The sequence below is a fragment of the Meriones unguiculatus genome, chromosome 1 (assembly GCF_030254825.1).
Source record: "Meriones unguiculatus strain TT.TT164.6M chromosome 1, Bangor_MerUng_6.1, whole genome shotgun sequence".
Classification (NCBI taxonomy): Eukaryota; Metazoa; Chordata; class Mammalia; order Rodentia; family Muridae; genus Meriones; species Meriones unguiculatus.
The window spans coordinates 72,394,224-72,416,784 of NC_083349.1; the positions used below are offsets into that span (position 1 = coordinate 72,394,224).

The following is a 22,561-nucleotide window of genomic DNA, read 5'->3' on the forward strand; positions in this document are numbered from 1 at the left end:
ACAGAGTCTCCTGGTAGGGAGGGTTGGCATGGCATATCTGTGCTGGAGGTGACACACGCATCCTAAGAGCCCAAGCCAGGAGCCAGGACAGGGAAAGGAACTGGGAAGCAGAGGACACATTTTATGGCAGACAGAGTCTTCACCACTCAAGGAAGGATAGAACTGCAGCATCACGGTTTCCGGTGATTCATCTGAGATGTGGGCAAGCTGCACCTGGCCTGATAGATGTCATTCACTGAGAAGTGAACCTTTGAGTTAGTTCTGAAAGCTCATGTCTGTGTAATCTTTAAGTCGCCTTCTGCGTCTCCAAGTGTGTATGGAACGATGCAGGTTTTGCTGAAGCAAAAGCTCCCTTTCCTTACTGATCGGAAAGCATTCCTGGACGACCCTCAGTGGCTTATGATGACGAGGTCCTGACCTTCATCCAGTCGCTGGGTTTACCGACACTAGAGTCTAAGTGTGGGAGGCACAGAGAGCAAAGGCTGACTGTGTGTGTTTGCAGCAGGAAGACAAGGTGATGGGGACTGCCATGTTTATACTCTGCTTCTGCTCAGGCACACCAGGGTTGGTCTTCAAGAAGTTTGTTGATCATTTTCACTGGTTCTGGACACACATGAGGTTTTCCATGGCACTGTGCAGCTTCCCTTAATCTGGGAAAACTTTTTTTCCTTGCATATAACTAACTTTTCAGGGACTCTACACAGCAGCTAGTAACACTGCCTCCGACTTCCCTTCAGAGACAGTGAAATACTCCAATAGGTTTGAATGGCTGTAATGGTAACAAGCCAAGAACTCCCTTTTTTGATATGTTGCTGCTTTATCAAGAACACAGAATCAGCCACAAATATAGACAGCCAACTCACTCACCTCTACCACCCCCACCCCCAGAAAAATCCTCTGTGGTGCATCTGCCCAGACCCCTCACTTCACAGAGCCTTGACCGAAGTCACAGCCATGACAAGTGGCACTCAGCTCCACGGTTGTCTTTCTCATCACTCTGAGACATCACGACTCCCAGATGAAATGGGGCTGGAGAGATGGCTCAAGCAGCTCAGCACTAGTATGCTCACCATACATTCGTGAAGACCTGGGTTCAGATTCCCACAACCCATCAAAGCCAGACACAGTAGCTTGATGTGTAAGCTTACAAGGCAGGAGGCAGAGATAATACCCAAGGCTCATACCTAGCCTGGCTTACACAGAGCCCAACAAGAGCTCTTGTCTCACACAAGATGGAGGAAGATGGCTGACACCAAGGTTCCCACATTGTATGTATGAACACAAGTGTACATGCCAAGAAGCTTTCTCTGAAAACCTTCAAATCTGAGTGACACCTTTCCATGAGCGCAGCTCCTCCCAGAATGCAATTCTCACAGGAAACCCAGGCCAACTCCTCACCTGCAAATTTGCACAAGGTGGCAAAACGTGTGTGGGGATTTCATTCTCAGACCCTGCTGGCCCTAGAGGCTTGTTCTTGACCCGGAAGGCAGTGGTAGTGGTGGCAGTGGTGGTCTGTGCTGGGAGGGCTGGCTGCCACATGGTCACATCGGAGCCATTGCCAAAGGCTTGAATTGCATTTTCTGCAGTAAAACAAAAGGAAATCCCAGTTCAGAGGCCAGCAGCAAACATAACAGGCAGGACCAGTACAGCAAGAGGCACAGGAGCAATTTTGGTGATAGCACTGATGTCTCAGAACAAAACCTGTCCCCCATTCCCCCATCAACCCTACCCATCCTCCCCCTTACCCGCCCCACCCCCCCACTCACCCCCACACAGCCTTCCCCCACTCACCACCCATGCCCCCACTCGCCCCCATCCCACACACCCATCCCCCCGTCCCTAGCCCCCTTACTGGTGCTGAGAACCAGTCTCTTGGATCAGGTACTCAAAAATCAATCCACTCATTAACCACTGAGCAGGACACTGGCTACACCCCCAGCCAGCAAGAACTCACTGTCAGCCCTTTGAAAAACATCCACAGACTCAGAAGTGGTGCCAGTTTCATCATTTTCAGGAAAAAGAAAGCCCTGCGCTGCATTAGAGCTCTACACTGAACAGAGATTTGCCAGTGCCATTTTCTTCACCCCAAAGCAGCGCAAATACTCACTTGGCAGCAGAGTGCAGCCAGTTTCTTTAGAAGAAAAATCTACCCCAAACCTCATCGGTATCTAGTGAAAATTTAAGTATGATTATTTTTCTCCTTTCTGCTTCCAGTCTTCCAAACAAAATCTGCATAATTAGATAGGCAAACCCTGTCTAAATGAAAAGTTTGAAACGTGAAACTTTCAAAGCTTATTATAATTTCATGGGATTAGATTGTTTTTATGGCAAGAGTAAATTGGTTGTGTGTTGTTCCCTTCCCAAAATGAATAAAAAACAGTTTTTAATCAGGTCTTTAGGGATTTGCCCTGGATTTACGATTTTTTTTTTCATAGTCACTGTATAAGAAATCAAACCCCTTCATTTGGGAGCTGAAAGTGCACACTGCTAATACATGACGCTTACTCGGCACTTTTCGATATGTAAGACAGAATAACGGAGCCCCGTCGTCCCTGAAGAAGTGACATTTTGTCTTAAGGTTGTCACCCTTCAGGTTTAGGAGAACTGGAAGCTTGCTTTCTGCGACTCCATGCTGGGGCCGTGGGGTCTGTGCGACTCCACGCTGGGGCCGCGGGGCCTGTAGGAGCCCGCTTCCAAATGATGCAGCTTCATCCTCCAAGCCTGGCTCTGAGGTTTGAGTGCTAAACAGACCACGGAGAGAGCCAAACCTGAGGACCAGATTCCCCAAGTGGCCTCAGGACAAGGACAACAGAGCTGTCCACGAAGCCCACTCCCCAGCTGTGCCAGCCCCAGCTTGAGCTCAGCTGTTCTCCTGCTCAGTTACTGAAGTGTTCCTGATAAACCCACTCACTTCAAGGTGTGGCTCCATGTGCTAAACACAAGGTCTTGGACAGCAGAGACAGCAGCAGAAGACCAAAGCCACACCCCCAAGCACAACTATCACCAGGAAGGCAAAAAGCAAAACCTACCCCACAAGGGTGGTGCAGACCTCCAAGAGACAACAAAATCTCTCTTCCTTACAAGTCCATCTGCCATGCACTTGGCTTTAAACAGACCATTTCCCATTCATAAACCATAACCAAATGATGCTGCAGTTGCACTCATGGTAAGGGACTTGGAGAGAATGCTGGCTTAGCTGGCAGGACGCGGAATGAGGGGTCCACATCTGAGTCGTGTTCAAGAAACTGTGACGGCTTCTGCTTCAGGCCCTCTGTGAGACACTGTGTTTGCAGTCCTGTGCCCCATGCAGACCAGGGTAAGTGGACCGATAATGAAAGATTTTGGCTTTGGCATTTGTTTTTATTCAAAAGTCAGTAATAAAACTATTCTTCTCTTTACCAAAATATTGCCAAAGAGGGACAACTTTAATTTCTCTCTAAGGAACAAATTTTCCACTGCTTTATTTTTGCTAAAACTTGCATTCAAAAAGAAGAGTACAAGATGTTTTAAAAAAAAGAAGATGCATAAAATGAAACCCAAACAAAAGGTCCAACTGTCTCACACTGGTACACCCAGTGTTGAGCAAACGCCTCCATATTTATGGCTCCTTTTCCGAGTTTGAATGGTACCTAAGAACTCAACAGATCATTTTGTTTGTAGAAGAACCAAACTAGAGCATTGCAGCTACATTGTTCAAAGCACGTATCAAGAAAGCTTGGGTTTTACTTTCCACTGGAGGGACGATGAAGAAATTGAAATCCCCATGAGATGTTTTCCATATAGTCGGTAAATCACAAGCTGAAAGAAGCCAAACTTGGCCCTGATATCTAGATTACACTCATGACAGCAGATCCTTTGGTACCAGCCATGAACAGGTCACTGGGAGTCAGGGGGCTATGCAAGGGCCAAAGCTTTGGACCATAACTCTACCACTCAGGGTCCGTAAGAATGTTACCCTTTTACCCAGCTGTCACGTGGATAAGGCACGTGGATCTCCTAGGGTCCTCATGTGGAATACAGAGAAGGAAACTGCATGGAGCCCACCCCCTTACAACACTGGGTTGGACTGTCCTGCAGAGGATGCCCACCATCATGGAACCACGTGTGAGAGAGCCGGTGTCCCACCTTTTAAGATTTTCTGATATGTCCATGGTGCACATCTGTATGTCCGTGTCCCTTTGCCAAACAGAATTCCAAAGTGCCATAAGAGTGACCAGTCCTGTCCCCAAAGAGGAATGCCCTGGTCACCAAGGCTCATCAACTCCCAACCAAGATAGCCATATCCAGGGTAGCCCTGCTACATGGCCAGACTCCCCAGCCAAGACACTGCTTTGATTTGGAGCCAGCCCTGACTGCAAGGGACTGATGATCCTGGAGGCCAGTCCTACAAACTCTGTTTGAGCTTTTCACATTACATATTCTTCCAAGCTCTTCAGAACCTGGGAAAGGACTCTCTCCTGGCTGCCAAGACAAAAAACCTCATCTGTGGGTAGAGACATTCTTTCCCCTCGGTTACTAGAATCTCTTGTCCTCACAGGCCTTTGGATCTCCGTCCTAGCAGCACCTGGTTCATCACTTGTGTGGCTCCCTGCTGTGCCACTGAGTGTGCCAAAAGAAGCAGGAGTCACCAACAACCATCAGGAAAGGGAGGGAGAGAGGGACGGAACAGGGGAGCTAACAAAGGGACGGAACTCAGCTCAGGAACACGTGTACGCACTGACATGCATCTTAGGTTTTGAAAACTCACTGAGACACGTATTGTCCTTAAAGAAGTTGAGGAACTTCAGGCACTCCTCCAGGTCATTGCCACTGTTGCTGCAGTCACACCAGGGGGCCACACTGAGGCTGTTGGAGTCTATGTAGTTGGGAGTCATGACTGTGCCTAAGAAAGAAAGAGACAAGCGGTGTTGCCACTGCTGGCCTGTGTGGACGCCACTCTCCTGTGGCCTAAGAAGAAACATATTCTGGCCTGACAGTGGAAATGCCACAGCTAATTGCAAACTCTCTGTTTGCTGGGTGGGAAATTACGTTAAGCGGAGCATTCTCTTAGCAATTTATCTTGAACACATAAAATAATTTACACAGTTACTTTAAAAATTATAGGCAAACTCCTTGGGTTTTATTTTCTTCCTGCACAAATGGTATGGATGTCACGGAGGAGGCGAGAATTAATTTAGAATCTATGAGTTGCCAAATCCCTTGCATTTTCTTGAAAATGTCATTAATCTTCATAAATAGAGAGTTCTGGGTGCACATATCTTAAAAAATTTCTTTAAGGCTTTTAATCCAGTTTTCTCAGAAGTAAGCAGCTTCTTTAGGGTAACTCAGGGAAGAGTAGACGCTTCTAATGAGATCCCCACATCCGGAATGTCTACAAATGTATACAGGAAAGCTTCCATTCCCCAGATGCTCAACTGATTTAAGTAAAATCATGCACAGTGAAAAGAGATGGCTGGTGTGTAGATCAGCTGCTGGGTGTCTGTCCAATCTACAGCATGGCAGAAGACAGGCATGGCGCTGCATGCCTGGCACCCAGAGCTTGAGAGGTGGAGGCAGAGGAGGTCAAGGTCATCCGTAAATAATAAAGACAATCTGCAGTCAGCAGGCTACACCAGACTCTAAGGAAGGAAGAAGAAAGAATACACCAAAGGAAGGAGGGGGGAACAGTGGGACCCCCCACTCAGGGACTCCGAAGTGTTGTCTATGGATCCACAAAAGTTCCCACAGAGATGGTGTGTGGGCGGGCCTTCCTGCTTATGACTCGTGGTTTTTCTGGTGAGTTCTCTGGGAGAAATACACAATGCACAGATATTTAATAAAATCCAAATGTCTTCTCTTGGGTGGCTCACACCAGGCCCACAGACGCCAAGAACTTTCTGTTTTCAGCTGCTTTTGTGGAAGGAAGAAGTAGTAGGTGGTCAGAAATCCAAAGGATGAGTTTGGCTACAAACAGAACAAGAGCCTGAAGAAGCTCTTCTGCGGCCAAGGGCCTACTGTCATTATCCTACTGGTCTATTACTTTTTTGGACTCGTATCTCATCATTAGCATGAGAGTTTGCTCTGCATCTTACAGAGAGGTCTGATTGGCCAGTGAGGAGGTCAAAGCCTCTGCCCTTCGGATGCCACAGTGGATCCATGACAGCAGAAAGCCGGAACGATCTCTGTGCAGGAGTTAAGAGCCACCAACTCAGGGCACCACAGAAAGAAGAGATCCTGACCCAGGACGGAAATCCTGGCCTGCACAACACACTCCATCCGCCACGTGCTCCCTGCGTTTCATCATCCTCAAGCACATAAGGCTTTGCCAAGCCTAGGAATGAGCTCATGCAGATGCTGGCAGGCCTCACCCTGGCCACTCACAGGGGAGTCAATGAGCGTCAGCTCCTGGAAGGACACAGACTGAAGCACTAACAGTGATTGCATCTGGGGGTGAGATTACATCTACAGACTTAGCACTGCCTTCTGGGAGCATCCCTGGCTTTACTTCTCTTTTCGTTTGTTTTCTTTTTAAACAGTACAAACGGCTTAACCGCTTTTGTTATTTCTGCAATTCCTTAATTTCATGTATTATCCCAGGCAGGGACTAAGACCCTCAGTACGGAGAGTATGAATACATTCTGCAGTTCTAACCTTGGTTGGGGCTGTGTAGAGCCACAGAAATGGTGCCTACCTGGAGGAAGTGTATGACACGGCTCAGAGGTATCCACTGAAAACCTGGGAGTGCCTGGGGCAGCCTTGCATTAAACACCCACCCCCTTAAACCAAGGGCTCTCACTGAAGGCACTCTGGTGACGAGCTCAGCCTGTGCTGTCATTTGGAGTGGGAGGTTCTTCCAGCTGGTCATGTACGTGAGCCTCCCTGGGGGGAGATGGAGCTGAGGCAGGGCTGTGTGTCACCTTCCACAGCCAACTGTGATGAGCCCTGACAGAAAAGCCTCAGCCCTCCCTGGCACATGGGGCCAGCGCCTTTCTTCCTGCCAGCTCTATTTACCCCAGATATAAGTCTGCCTCTGTCTGTATCTTTCCCCAAGGAGTCCTGTTTAATTTTACTATTCTCTTGTATACTGAGCATATGACTCGCCTAGCGCCCCACCCCTCCCAAACAAGAAAACGCAGTTCCTGTTTTCAAACAGTTATTTACAGTGGGAAAAAAATCTCAACAATCCCTTGTACATTGGGAGTCACAGGACCAAGAACGAGAATGGCAGGGAGCTGTTCTGAACTGGGTGTCCATTTCCAAAGGGCCATTTCTTGGAAAGTTTCTCTGACTTCCAAGCTCCTTCTCCTCAAAGTTCTCTAATTCAATTAACTCTGTTTGATTTTCTCTCTTCTTCCAAATAGCCACATTCCCTGATTTTGTTCTGTGTGGCCAGTTTCTCAATGCAGATGCTTCACTTTCTTTAAAATTGTGGCTTTCCTGCTCCTTAATTACCAGTTTTTCCCTTTCTCCAGCACTTTCTCCCTCCCTTCTCCCCAATTCTTCCTCCCTGCCTCCCTTCAGGCTACCTTCAACCTCCCCGGTCCAGAGTCCACTAGGAAATTACTGCTGCACAGACGTGGCCTGACGCTGTAGACGGATGTGTAATCCAGGTTCTCCTGGACCCCTCCCCAGGTCTTACCAATCAGTCCTGAGTAGGCCAGGAGGCAGTCTGCATAGTTCTCCTTAAGACAGCTGCTGGCTGACCTGGACTCTGGCTGGCAGTTGGTAAAAAAATCTGCAAGGCGAGATCTGCAACAGAAAAGGGGGAAGGTACACTGAAAACACCCCAAGCCTCTGAGCAGAGAAAGGGGTGCAGGGGGAGGGAGGGCTATAATAGGCTCAGAGGAGCAGCTTCTGATGCTTCACAGCCCAGGAGGTGCTGGTGGCAGTTGCTGACACTTCAATAAGTAGAGGATTTTGGATGTTCACAGTACAAAGACACGATACATTTCTGGGGCAATGAACACGCCAATTAGTCAAATCATTACACATTACATATGCACATGTACTAAAATGTCACCTCATAGCCGATAAATATGTATAATATGTTATGTTCCTATGACAAATACAAAGCACACATGAGGAGGGAAAAGACACTAAGTCTTGGCCAGACATGACAATAATTCCTTTGGCAATAGGCTTCTTGTGCTTTCCCCCCACACACTAAAATATGGGTTATTCTTTCATTTATTCAACCTTCCACCTGCCCCTCCCCAGCCTCCATCTACCTGTGTGTGTCTGCTTGTTTGGACAGAAATCTTCAGGGTTTGTAACTGGAGAAATCTAAGAGGCTTTGAAGTTTCCATTCAATATTTATTTCTGACTAGACTTATTTGCATCTTTAGGAACTACGCTTCTACTCGCTCACCGGAGATCCACAGTGGGAAAATATTTACTTTATACAGAAACATGTTCCTGGCATCAAAATTGGATCCTACAGCCCATCTGTTCCCATAATTCCTAGAGCCTTGAAAAATGCATGCCTCTGTCTCCTGAGGCTTTTCTCTCACCCCAGCCCAGGCACAGGGATGTCCCAGGTGCCCTAGCCCCATGCCACTAGAGAGCTGTTTTGTCTGGGAGCCAAGGGAAAGCCAAGAGGGGTAGCTGAAGCTCTCCGTGGACACAGGCCTGTGGCTGGATGCCTTGTCTACAGGGTCCTTCCACCAAGACATGGCTGTTAGCACTCCCTGATTCATCAGGAAGCCTAAGTGAGTGATGGTGAAGGTGGAGGGCACAGAAGTGAAAGCAGGGAAGCCATCCATCGACTCACTCGGGGATGGAGAGGGCTGGCTGGGGCCACGAGGCTGTTTAAGATCTTCAGGAGATATTGTTGGGACTGTGAAGTGGCCTCCTGTGAGGTCATCTTGGCAGTCAGCAGTCCCTTTTCTACAGGAGAACACAAGGAACATGGGGAGCTATGCCACCCAGCAACTGGAAGACAATGGGCAGCTGTCACAGTTTGCACCTTCACTCTGGCTACGGAGATGTCCGCTGCAAATGTTAGTTCTTCCACAATGAAACTAATTTGCTTAGCTCCATCTATGATGTGAGCACGTCTGATTTTTCTGTGTTCAGCTGGGCCAGGCTGTGGGAGTTAAAGATTTGTAAAGGCCCAATTTTTTCTCGGTTTTGGGTGGGGGAGAGGGTTGTTTTGTTTTTGAAATAAGGTCTTGCTGTGTAGTCCAGGCTGTCCTCAAACTTGTAATCCTCCTGCCTCACCCTCCCAAGTGCTAGAATTACAGGCATGAGCTACCATGCCGAGGATCTTTCCCACCATTTTTCTGGAGAAGGTACCCAAAGGCCTGGCCAGTGGTGGAAGCTTACAGCACCATGCTGGGCTCTGTGTTCTGGGTGGCAGGGGCATCACAAGGGGTCTGGGAACAGGTGTTTGGATCTGCTTTGTTTTCTCCACACTGCGTGGACACTCTTTGGTGAGCCTCTCGGCGCACTTCCAGAGCAGGGCCATGTGTTCAAATAACCTTTCCCCTACTCGGCAAGACTCTGATGTGTGTGAGCACCTGGACCACAAACACAGACAAGGCCTTCCTGCTACCCTCTCCCTTCTACTAAACACATGAAAGAGCAAAGACCTGGCTATGCCCATAGGCTGGCCAAAGGGTTTCTTTTCTTCAGGAAATTCCTAAAGACACCTCAGGCTTTCTCAACTGGATCCAATGGCATACAGCTTAGATAGAGTGTTGATTTCAGAAAAAAAGTTCCTGGTCATGAAAGTTAATGATCTAATGACTCTGAGTTTCTAACTCTGCAAAGCCCACTTCCACAGAACCTGGCTGGTCATGGTAGCCAGCCAAACATACCCCGACCTGTAGACCCCTCCCACCCCCTGCTCTCCAGTGAGACTGAGTCACTAGTGCACACTGGTAACTGATGATGCTGTGATGTGAAGTACAGTCCCTCAATACAGCTAACACCATCAGGCTCTCCCCAGAGCCAACTCACAACTGGACCCTGGAATAAGAAGCTAATTGAGTCAGTATGTTGCAGAAAGCATAAACCTGGTTGTGAGAATCAAACTGGAACCCCAGTGACTCCATTTTGAGAGGGAATTGTGAAGATCCCAGCTCAGAGACCAGGAAGGCTATGGACCACAGCTTGGAAGCAGAAGACAGCAGCAGTAAGATTAGCATGAAAGAAGTTAGTGTCCACAAGAAGGCATTATCCAAAAGCACTATGTGCCCCAAAAGCACTTAGGTAATACAGAGGGAGGTGGGGATCTGAAAGACTAAACAGCCACTGCACGAAGGATGATGGTTCGGGGGCTTTTTCCTCAGCTCATCACCCTCTTCCATTCTTGGGCGTGCTTTCAACTTCAAAGATATTCTTATCTAACTTAAAGAATATGACTTTTCCTCCATCTTTCTTCCAGGCAGCAGCCAGGATTCTCACCTAACTTGTACTCTATATTTTCTCTTAAATGCGAACAAAATTGTCCTCAAGACTCCTTCTGAGCCTATTTTTAAATTATTTTGCTAATGGGACCAGTAACTCCAAAAGGGAACCTCCGTGTCCCCAGTAACAAAACCCGTGCACCATGGGCAGAGTTTCAGAATCCAGGTGGGTATGGGGTCACTGTCAGAGCAGCCACGTTTCTAGGGAACTTCAGACCTGTTCCACACCTATTCCTCGCCATCACACTTGGAGATGACATGGTCATGTATTATGAATCATTCATATATATCATATATAATGTATCACATATTCCATATGCATATTGGAAAACTGAAATAAGAAATCCATACAGAATGCTGGAGTCAGCTCACTGGGCCGGTGGGCCATTTTGAGGAATTGTGGGAACTGGCTGGCATCAGAATAGTGGCTTGAAAACACCACAATGAGAGTATTTACACCATGGCAATCAGCAAATGCTATAAAGCAGGTTGTTCCTGGATGATAAATGAGCACCATGTTGAAGAAACATGACAATGTAGTTCGTCCTACAGATAAAGACCTTATCTTGGCTGTCTGATCCCAGTCCGCTGGGCCAGGCTTCTACTCCTATTTGTCCGGTGCCAAATAAAACATCATGGCACAAGTCCAATCCTCAAGTCTTTTCCAAAGAAAAAGAACTATTCCTTTCCAACACCTCTCCATCACAGTGCACTCTAAGGCTCCTGTAGTGTTGCTGAAGGTCACATTGGTCAAGCAGCCAGACTGTGCCCGAGGTCAGAGACTGACAGCCATCTTGCTGCTCCTGACATGAGACAAGGGGACCTTGTCTTTAGCTTAGGTCTCTGTCTAGAAGCCGTAAGAAACATGTTAGAGAATTGTAATAATACTGTGGTTAGTTTTTTATTTGTTTTATTGAAACAGGGTCTTACATAGCTCAGGCTGGCCTCAGCTGGATACATAAAGAATATGTAAGAATGACCCTGACTCTAATCCTCCTGCCTCTACTTCCTAAGTGCTGGGAGAACAGGCTTCTCTTTCACAGTCAGCGAGTCCTTGAAACCAGTTAAGAAAGGCTTCGAAGAACAACGAAACCAAAGACAAATAAAGAATGGAACAGACAGTTTTACAAATGACCTAGTTTTTCCTGGCAAGTCTAATGCGGTAGATAGTTTGTTGTTGCAAGTTTTTGCTTTATTTATTTATTTTTAATGGTTTAATTAGCACACAAAGTAACAGGGTTCCCTGTGGTATTTTGTAACACATAGTTAGGGTTAATCTCCCTCACACGCAAGCCTTTCTGCTACCTCCCTGCCCCACCTCCCACCTCAAACCCTAATCCTAAATTTATACTTGAGAGAAGTTAAATCTTCATTCTAGAGGAAACAATAGAACCTGGACTTTAAAACTACGCACTAACCCCCTGCCCCCTGCAAATGTTTTCAACCCAGAGCTGCAATGGCTTCAGAGAAGTCATGCTGTAGGCACTGAGACAGAAGGAGGGGCCCACTTGCTGGGTAAAGGCAGAGGAGAGTGTGGCAGGCAGAAGGAAGTGCTATTATCATGTCTACCTAATTCCAGGGCAATAGTTATGAAGGATTTGCATGTGCCGGGTCCTGCTTTTTATGCTCAACGTGCAGTCATAATTCAACTCTTAACAGCCTTACTACGTGGTAGCATGGACCCCATTACCTAGACCCTTCCGAGTTATAAAACGTGATGGCTGGGATTGGGGGCTGGCCACCTTCCACCCAGCTCTGGCACCAGAGAGGACCCTCCACCTACACTTCGCACAGCTTGCCTGGAGCACTGCTAACCATTTCAGCTGGGATGGGGAGCCTCTGGCATGCAGGTGAGCCTTGAACTGAGTTTAGGTTTTGTCCTGAAGGCATGGGAGCCACCAAAGGACTTTAAACTGGTAAGTAGAATGACCATGTACATGTGTAAAAATGACTCTTCCTTAGGCCTCTCAGATGTTCAGCAAAGACTTGCTTAGGTCCTATGTGTGCCCACACTGCCTGAGCAGGAATGGGGCACACAGCATGTGGCTCAGGGCAGCATATTTGCTTTCCCAGAAGAACCACACCAAAGCACTGAGGGGCAGGGAGAGATACAGAAAAAGAGAATGTGTCAAAATGGCGGAAGTCAAGATGCAGAGGGCAGCTGGCAAGCTAAGAAGGGCTCAGAGTATGGGTAACACATCACGGGAATAACACATCAGAAAATGGTGTGGTGGGAAACATGGGGATGGGTTTGCAGCTTTGGCTCTTCCAAGTCCATGGCATCTTGAGAAATCAAGTTTTGGTGGGTGGTTAGATCACTCACTCTCATATCAGCCCAGCAAGCATCCACCACCTGAGCACCACTGCTCCACAGCCTCAGCAGCCATGGTGCACACACACACACACACGCACGCACGCACAGGCATTTGAGCATGTACGCACGCATGCACACACACACACGATGACCCTGAGTGATGAATCATGCTGTAATTAGTTTCAGTGGCCTCTCTGCCTGCACTGCTGTGATCTAAACAAGGAAGCATAAATGTCCAGCATGGGATTAACAAAGAAACTCCACGGCTGGGTTTCTTATGGAGACATGAAATCTCCATGACTACAGCAGTGATGAGCGCTGATTGTTTTGCTCTGAGAAAATGAAAAGGAAATGAATAGGCACTAATGTAGAAATGTATCGCCCCAGTCACAGAAAAGCCCCCACCCTTAGGGAAGAAGAAAGGGCTGGCAAATGCCATGAGGCCCCCAGGAAATCTGTAAAATGGTGGTTGATGCAGAAAATAGCATATTAAAGGGAACGTGCTGCTAAATGGAGACAGAAAATGATTATGAAGTCTTTACAGCCTCTCCTTGAACAGCAGCTGGTCTCTGGACAGTGGGCAGGGGACCACTTACACACTTCTGGAACTTTTAGGAAAATCGTGTTATAAAGACTACACAAACACGCATCAGCAAGGCTGGTGTAACTCCTGGACCACTGGAACCTCTAACTGCTTTTCTGGAACAAACCCCATCGGTGAGAGCCATGTCGCTGGCGTGTTGAGCCTGGGTGAAGAGCTGATCCTGACTGGGGCCAGGAAAGCTTGGCACCGCCTAACCACAACTGCTAAGTGTGTCACTTTGCTTAACATCTTAGTGCTGGGCTTTCCTGCTAGAAATATCAGATCTGCAGCCTGTGGGACACCAGACTGGCCAAGATGAACAGCAGCAACTCCCTTTTGTTCAAGTGGTATTGCTGTTATCTGAATCCATTCTGCCACTAACCATGACCTTAGTGTCAGGACACCTGGCTCCCTCTGAGGGTACGGAACAAGACTTCTCCAAGGGGCCCTGCACCAGCTCACCAGGCAACAGAGGCTGCAGCGCCTGCCTGGCGTCCCAGAGCAGGTGGCCAGCACTGGCTTGCTTCAGTAGCACCTCTACAGGGGCCTACAGATTTCTTTCCCCTGGAGCCTCGAAGTCATTTAGCATAAGCTTGCTCGTCATACTTCATCCTCATGACCCCCTGCCTTTAGAGGTGGCGGTGGGACACTGTAGAAGAATATGTGGGGGGCAGGGTGACCCTATTCATGAATCAGGCTCTCTTTTGGTTCTTTGGACCCCAGCAGAATCCATATAGTCCTGAAGGGCTTGATTATCCAATGAAAATCTTTTTTTTTTGTTTGTTTGGTGTTGATTTTGGTTTTTGGAGAAAGGGTTTCTCTGTGTAGCCTTGGCTGTCTTGGATTTGTTTTGTAGACCGGGGCAACCTTGAACTCACAGAGATCCACGGCCTCTGTCTGCCTGAGTGCTGAGACTGCAGGCGTGCCTGGCTTCAATGAAAATCTTGAATTGTTAACATGCCTGCCTGGCACACCTGGAGCCCTGGCCTTGAGCCACAGTATAAAACCACGTGTGGCGGTACATGCCGTGATCCCAGCGCGTGGGAGGCAGAAGCAGGAGCTCAAGGTCAGCTTCACACAGGATCCTGGGCAGGGGGGGAGGGAAAGGTTAGAAAATTTCTGGAAATGTCCTTTAATTCAGCCTTGCAAGTTCTGGTCCAGATCACTTGGCTTATGGAAGTTCTCTCAGTGAATATGCTGGTGGCAGGCTCTCTGTTCTAGGAACATCTCTGTACTTCAAAGCCCCTCTCTGACCCCTTAGCTGTGACTGGACTTCTCCAAAATTTCTTTCTTCACTTGGAGGACAGGGCCAGTGCTGTGTAAGCCGCTGACCATGGCTCCTGTGGGACTAAATGGCAAACACACAGAATTCTTCACAACTTGACCTGTTACTCAGTACAGCTTTGTTCCCATCATCCTTTGCTCCTAGATCCCAGACAACCCCAATGTAAAATGTCTGCCATAAAAATGTGCAGCGAACCCAGGTGGAGAAACACGCTTTTCCTCCACAGCCCCCACCACATGTGCAGAACAGGACACACCTGTGAAGCTGGGGGCATCAAAACAAAATGGAGACCTCTGAAAGCCAAGAGTGGTATGGAGTTCCTTTACAGCCTCTCAGTCAGAAGGACTTATAGGATGAAGACATTTCAAATTAAGCTACTTTATGGAAGGGATGTAGAGGGAAGGAAACCCTTTTCAATGACTAAGTATCACTGTTCTTGTTACTACTTCTAATAGCTCCTGCAGGATGAAAACAGCCTGAACCACAAGCTTCTAAAATTAGCCCAGGAAGGACGACGCTGGAGAAATGCAGTGGTAATTGTCTCATACAGTGACACAAAACAGATTTTTCCTCCTTCTGTTTTTAGACAATTACCTTAGCTGCTGTGCTCCGGCAGCCCACTGGGGTGCACATCTGGAACGGATCTTTCAGGAAGTCGGAGCCGTATTAAATACATTCTGCAGGAGGTGTTGTTTTGTGTTACTGGCCCTCCTCCCTGGCCTCCCAGAGCAGAGGCTGGAGGACAGCTGTGGGACTGAGCCCGAGTCTACCGCTGCCTAGGGTGAGCGTGGGAGCCAACCCAAGCTCCCCTGCTGCCAAGGCTACAGCTTCACGCACCTTGGGTCCACCTGCCTCTACCTTGAGTTGTCGCTCATGGTGGGAAGAGTAAGCCTGGAACCGATTCACGAGTACCTCAGCCACAGCGACCGTCAGATGACTACTAGATCCAATGGCCTCTGGCACATTCCCCTGCTTTGCTTCCTGCATCAGGCAGGTCTGTGGTTATGCTGTTCTCAATCCCTGTCTTCCCAAAGCCGTGATCAGCTCTATGCTTGTATTTTGGAAGCTGACAAGAACCATGGGGTTGTCCTGGTCATTCCCGTCCCCTCAGCTTCCTTGCGGAGGTCCTTGGCCAGTCCTAGGGGCAAGGATTCAGCACACTCCATGCCCAACCCCCAGGGCTTTCTGCAACTCGTGAGGAAGGAGTTGAGTCTTAGGGGCATATGACTGTACACCCCCCGCCCCCCGTCTCCTGCCAGGTGGAGCTGACAAGGCAGGCTGCAGGGGTGAGGTGACTGTGTATCATCCCTTCAGACCACACCACATTGCAGTGGCCCTGAGGGAAGTCCGGGCAGCATCCAATCAATCCTGGCATGCCTCCTGAAGCCACCTTGCATACGCACTGACAGCCATCACTCAACATCCACCTGGTGGCTGACGTGGCTGGACAGCTACTCTCGCACTGGCAATTTTGCAGAGTTAAGCTCTGGGTGCTGGCAAGCTAATCCACCCCAACCAGGAAGGGGCTTTCCACAGCCTGGGATCTGGTGTTGCAGAGTTGGCCTTCAGCAGGGGGTTCCTCCCCTGCTACCGGCAGAGGACCCCTCCCGGTGGACAAACTGATAACCAGACTGTCAACAACAGCAGGAGCACAGAGAGACTGCACACGGCCCTGTGCTGCATCTCCAAGTCAAATACAGCTGTTTGCATCGCCCATGCCATGCTTTGTCTATTAGTGCAGAAAATCTAGCTTTTCAGCGCTTGTTTTTAAGGGGAGAAATTGAAGGCGCAGAGAAATTGAAGGCTTTCTGGCTGATGAAACAATCACAAGGCTCTTAGCCACCCAACAGTTGTCTGCTGGGATAACCGCAGGTGACAAATATGTTAAAACCCTTTAGAGCAAGTCTTAGCTTTAAGCCCTTGATATTTCTGCAGGGAAAATTAATAAATCAAGTTTTGTGACAATTTGGCCACGGGGAGAAATAGAAATCTAGATGTTCAACCAATCTTTCACCAGTAGAGCTATACTGTAAGGCCCCAGACCAACACGGTGTGAATTCACATCACATGGCATTCAGCGCCCTGTGTTCAGGGGAGAATCTCACCAGTGGCCTCGCATTCATCCCGAAACTCAAGCCTCACATCACCAACTGCCCAGGAACTGTGGACAACAAGGGTCACCTGCTGCAGTTTCCCGTAAGTACTGATGCTCACTGGCACCTCAGCCACAATTTGGGTGTAGCTGCCCCACAGCAGGGTGGAGGGAAGTATTAGTGAGGGGCTGAGGGGCACAGGCAGGTGACAGAACAGAACGCACACACCCCTGGCTGCGTGAACCCTGCGCACCAGAGGAGCTGAGCTCTCTAGCATCTCCAGGAAGAAAATTCTAACACCACTCACGACACCCAAAAATTTAAAACAAGACGCATGTGTGTGAGGAAACCACGTGTGAAAGCATGCATGTTGACTCATGGGCCACTTTGACTCCTGAAGTTGTCCACACGCTGGTGCCGGGGCCTGAGACAATGCTGCCATACGCAGTGAGAGGGGCTTTGCGGCCGGGGCCCTGGAAACCCCAGGGATCCTTCCGAGAGAAAGTGGGGCACCATGTGAGGCCGACGCCACAGTCTTCCAGCTCTGGAAAAGGAGACCTCAGGTGTAGTGTGTGTGCTGGTAATCTCAGAATTCCTGAAGCCAGGCAGGAGGGTTGCAAATGCAAGGCCAGCCTGGGCTACATAGGAAGATCTTGTTAAGAAGCTGGATTGAGAGAAAAGGAATAAAAGGAAGAGGAGAGAGAGAATGATGACAACAATATGACAGACAGCAAACACAACTATGAGCCAATAATCAGAGCAAAATATGGACATGCCAGAAGAACTTGGCCAAGTGCCCCAAGCACAGCCCAATGTGGCCATGGTGAGCTGCTGCCCCACAGACTTGTGGGAGGGCAAGTTTAAAGCCGCCAGGTTTGTGCTAACATGGAGAGGACACACCCCTAAGCAGCTGAAGAGCAGGAGCACTGAGTACCACATTGGCTGATGGGCTGGAAACTGTTTCAGTTCGGCTACTTACTAACCATACCATTGAGGCCAGTGCCCTAATTCCTCCGCTATCACGGGGAGGCGGGGCCAGGCATGTCTCGCTTGTCACACCTGTTTACAGCTGCTCCTGAGTCCTAGGCAAAACCTCATGAGCACTGGTTTCTGCAGTTCTGCTCTGGGCCAGCCCTCACACACCACACTGACCTTGGGACCTTGGTGAAATACTAGGGTTCACATGACCACCCTGAGGCTTGTGGAACCTGTCAGCTAATGATGTGGTGTACAGACCCCTGTGTTCAAAGTCTGTGAGCACTCAGCAAGGTCAGGAGTGGCGCCAGGCTGGCTCCTCCACTGAGCCTTCCTTCAGCAAGCTTTCTAAGGACTCTGCCACCACAGGACATCAGTGTGTCCTTCAGGCCAGTGAGAGCACAGTCCAGCATCTGGTGGAGGAAGCACAGCCCTAGTGTAGCTTCAAGCTCGGATCTGAAGCTCCGCCCTCCAGGCCTGTGCTCGCTCATTAAAGGGGAGCTGACTGCTTTCAGAAGGGTGTGGAGAGACCAGTAACCTAATATCGTGGTGTTTACAGCCCGAGGGTCTCTCTGAACTCTAATCAGCTCTGGGAACCACCAAGTCAATTCTAGAAATTATCCTGGTGCTGCTTCCTTCAGTCAGGCCTTGGTTCTTTGGGGTTCCCAAAAGATGAAAAATTAAAATTGCATACTCTCTTAACTTTAATAATTTGGAAAGCCCTCCCCTCTTCCCCTGACTCTCCAAGGCAAACGCTAACTACCTCTGTGGAGCCCGGGCCTCAAGCTCTGTTCCATGGGCTGTTGACTCACCTGTGTCCCATTAGAGGCGCCCTAGAGAGAAGCAGAGAATGTGGAGAGAAATGGCTGTCTGAGTGGCTAAAGACCTACACTCCTACAAACAAAGCTTAAACAGAAACATGAAAATAAGGTCCCCTATTAATCTTTAATGAGCTTCCAGACTTCCTAAGGAAAATTATATTCAACAGTAAATATACACTAGGCCATTTTTCTTTTAGGCAAGTTGTTTTAGAGTCAACAGACTTTGAGCTGAGCAAACAGCTGCTCTCTAATGTCTTCCTTCCATGACGGGCACAGAGAATATCACAGTTGTGCAGGAGGCAGGGGCTCACGGGTGTGCATCGTGAGTGTGAATCGCTCTACGAGCAGAAGACAACTCCCCGTTTCCAGGGACTCCTTAGCTCCTGTTCTTAGCGATCCCTTCTCCCCAACATCCTCTTGGAGCAGCACCGCACCCCAAACTCCTTCCTGCATTGTATATCAGCCCTCACAACTGCTCGCAAAACACTCTTCTCAGGGACAAAGACGCAGAGTCCCAGGCCTTCAGCCATTCTCTAGAAAGGAGCCCCTGGCCTCTCTGCCTAGCTTGCTGAGGAAGTGACTGGCTCCTCCAGGGAACCTGTTGGCCCTCCCACCAAGCCTCTTCTCCGCGTCTGAGCGCCCACCAGTGTGCCAGCTTCAGCTCTGATGTGTATAACCACTCTTTCAGTTGCACGCCAACACCATGAGAAAGTGGGCGCCTGCAACTATGGCGCAACAAAGTGGGCATTTAGTAAAGATTTGGAATGCGAGCAAATAAATCTAAGTTCCAAAGACCAGGGCTCCAACCACCTGTTATTCAAGCTTACCGCAGATGGCGTGCGTTTGTACGTGCATCGGCCTAACAGGCTCAGATGAGGAGACATCACCCCAAGGCCAGCTTTCTAGACTGTACTACAACAACCACATTCCCTTAGAACAAAAGGTCTGACATACAACAGCCTTCTTAGCTGGGTCAGCCTTAATCCAAACAAGGTCTGTATAGAGTTGGAACTAGACTTGGAGAAGAAGCCCAGAACTCCTACAGCAAACACAGGCACTGACTTCATGCCCTGTCTCTTCAGCTCTTGAACTCCTGCCTTTCTTCTGAAATGAAGTCCACATGTATGAGGCTGGAGTCTGGTCTGAATGTCACTGATCTTTACTAGGCCCCATAAAGTGCAATGACAGAATTGGTGAGCACGGTTTCATACTGCCTGCTATTGGAAAACACAAAATACAGCCTTTGTTGGGACTGTTCAGTCAGGCTCCACTAGCAGCTATTGGCCCAGTCACGTGGAGACGTCATCTGGGTCTGGACCCTACCCCTCTGTGCAGCCTGCTCCCCAGGCTGTGCACTGCTCATCCCAAGGGAGCAGTCAGACCTCAGACAGCATGGGGTCCCAAAGCCTGCATCACACTTGAGCTCCCTAACCCCCAGTAGCCTTCCCTCACTGCAGGAACCTCTGCAGGGCTAGTGACGGGAAGCACCAAACTGGAGCTTGCCCTGCCAGGCCCATCTTCTTGTCGGCCACCCTTGGAAGGGGAGACCTATGTGGACCTTCCACAGAGTGGGCAGGTGTCATGCGGTTGTGGGTGGGAATGTGTTTGTGTTTTGGTCCCAGGTGTGGGATGTGGGGCTGATTCAGATGGTCCACAGCAGCCAACTATTTGCCAGGTGTGGGCTCTGGGAGGGTTCTTTGCCTGCTGCAGATAGTTTAACTCTGATGGCTCTTGAGGGGGACTAAAGGCCAGAGCCCAGAGAAAGGAGGCGCCAAGGAAGAAGGCTGGCGATGCTTGCCCCCCGCTGCTCCCAGCTGCTGCTGCTGCAGTGTGGTGGGAAGTTGGAGACATCCTGAAAGGAAGCTTGGACTTGCCCCAAGGAACCCAGCAACCCTAACCAGCAGGAAGTACTAAACAGAGCTCCCCCTCCTCTCCTCACTCACCCCCTTTCTCTCCTACCCAGGATTGGGATGGAGAAGAGAGGAGGAGAGGTAAGAAACTAAAATAAGGGTTAAAAAGCAGCATCAACACTGAGCTCCACGGGAAAGCGCATGAGGCCTCATGGAGGAAACGGTAACTTTCTACCAGCCACTTCTTGGTCTCCCTGTGCAAGGTGTGCCCTCGAGGGACATCTCTGAGGAGAGGGCACAGGGTCAGGGCCTCTGTCCCTCCATGGAAGGTGCCCTGGCTATAGTGCTGCTGCTCCTCCCATGCCCATGTGACCATCAGAGAGACCCTGCAGCAGGAACCACGCTTCCTCCACAGGAGGGGCAGCTCAGAGGACCAGGCAGGGCTCCAGACCCACAGGAGTACAGGCTTGGCAGAGACAAAATACCTGATAGATTCTGGAAAAGCCTGAGGAAGTGCCCTCTGTCTTTGTGGGAACAAGAACAATTGCCCTATCTTCGAGGTGGGCAGGGAGGCTCTCTCCAGCTTGGCATCACACCATATTTGGTGGCACTTCTTGGGCACCCAGACACACCCCTTCATTCAGCCAAATGTCATTCTCAGCCCAGCCCACCTCACACTCCCTCCTGAAAACCACAGACGTGTCCACACAGAGGAAGGAACAAGAGCAGGACAGTGAAACACAGCTCAGGGCACAGGACTGCTCTGAAGGTCACTTTTGGAAGGAAGGTTCCTTTCTAACAGGTGCCCTCAAGTCCTCTGTTCAGGAACACATTTTCAATTCTAACTCGGCCAACTGCATTCCTATTTCAGGTCAAGGTCAGCTTATGGACAACTGCTTCTCTCCTTCATGTACAAAATGAGGATGCAGATTTGACAGGCAGCAGGGCTAGCCCTGAAAGGACCTAAGCCCGTGGTTACTGCATTGTTACGGTCTGACGAAGTGTGCCCCAAAGGCTCATGTGTTGAAGCCTTTGTCCCTGTTGACAGGACTATTTTGGGCTCTGGAAGGTTCAGGAGATGTGGCCGAGATGGAGTAAGTGGGTCACTGGAGGTGTGTCCTTAGGAGCTGTGTCTTGTCCCAGCTCCCCCTCTGTCTAGGCCACCAGGAAGTAAACAGACTCTCCCAACAATGTCTTCCCATAGGGCCAGGGCCAGAGCGAAGTGATCCTGGGTTATGTCTTCTCCCTAAGTGTGGCTCAGATATGCTGAGGTACACACAAACATCTCAGCATCCTGCGTGTGTAAGGAACTGTCACCTGACTCCTCGTAGTGGATTGCCTCCCAAGCATTGTTCCCCGTTAGGGCAAGGGCTCCCCACCTACTCCCCTTGTCCCTGACTAACTTTCTGGCCTCAGTCCCTGCCCTTCCGTTCATGGCCCACTGTCTGCACAGTCCAGACCCCAGCCTCAGAACTATTCCCTTCCCATCCCTCACCCTGAGCTCATATCCCAGCAACACTGATCTAGACTTGAAATTGGGATATGACCACCAACCCAGAGCACCTGGCCAGCATTTCCTAGATCAGCTCCAGGTGTAGACCGCAGCAACAGTGGCATTGGCCTTTCCACTGAAGACTCTCTGGCCCCTCACCAGGCCTCCTGCATCAGAACACATCCCAGGACAGGGTGGAACAGGAGCCCTGTGACCCTCCTGAGAACTTCTGGAACCATCGTCCCTCCAGGCCTTCTGCTGCGACAGACATCTGTCCTTGCTGGTCTCCTTGGTACTGAGGACCCAACACCCACCTCTTAACCTTCGCCTCTCATGAAGCATTTGTGACTGATGAACTAGCCACAGCACACAAAGCAGCCAGCCTAGCAAACAAGGAGGCACTGTAAATAGCCATGGACCTTATTTATAACTGAGCGTGTGCCGGGAGCCAAAGCTATCTAGTGGAGACAAAGGTAGTTACCAGAGACAAAGGTAGTTACCAAATCCAAAGCCAAGGAGAGAGCAAAGGTCATTTAGTGGAGACCTAAAACTATTTAGCGAAAGAGTTATCTAAGACCCTAAAACATCCGTTTGTTAGAGCATCCTTATGGTATCTTGCAGATACAATATTTAACCCATGAAAACACTCTTCCTATGTCCTGCAGCAGATTAACCTTCCCCCTTTCCTGCCTTCTCCCTAAGCTGGGTAAAAATTTCTAATAAACGAGGCTTTGATCAGACGAACAGACTTGGCTTCATT

At 49.3% G+C, this 22,561-nt stretch overlaps 1 protein-coding gene across 3 annotated transcripts in view; it reads right to left on the minus strand.

Moving 5' to 3' along the window:
• Positions 1 to 22,561, minus strand: part of Gfra1 (GDNF family receptor alpha 1) — a 199,262-nt gene that overhangs the window by 24,642 nt on the left and 152,059 nt on the right. For all 3 annotated transcript variants that reach the window (XM_021639199.2, XM_021639198.2, XM_060391744.1), the window contains 3 exons: positions 7,619 to 7,728; positions 4,748 to 4,882; positions 1,399 to 1,580 (listed from right to left, as the gene is read on the minus strand). In XM_021639199.2, the coding sequence (XP_021494874.1) occupies positions 1,399 to 1,580; positions 4,748 to 4,882; positions 7,619 to 7,728 (427 nt within the window). The remainder of the gene's footprint in view (positions 1 to 1,398; positions 1,581 to 4,747; positions 4,883 to 7,618; positions 7,729 to 22,561) is intronic.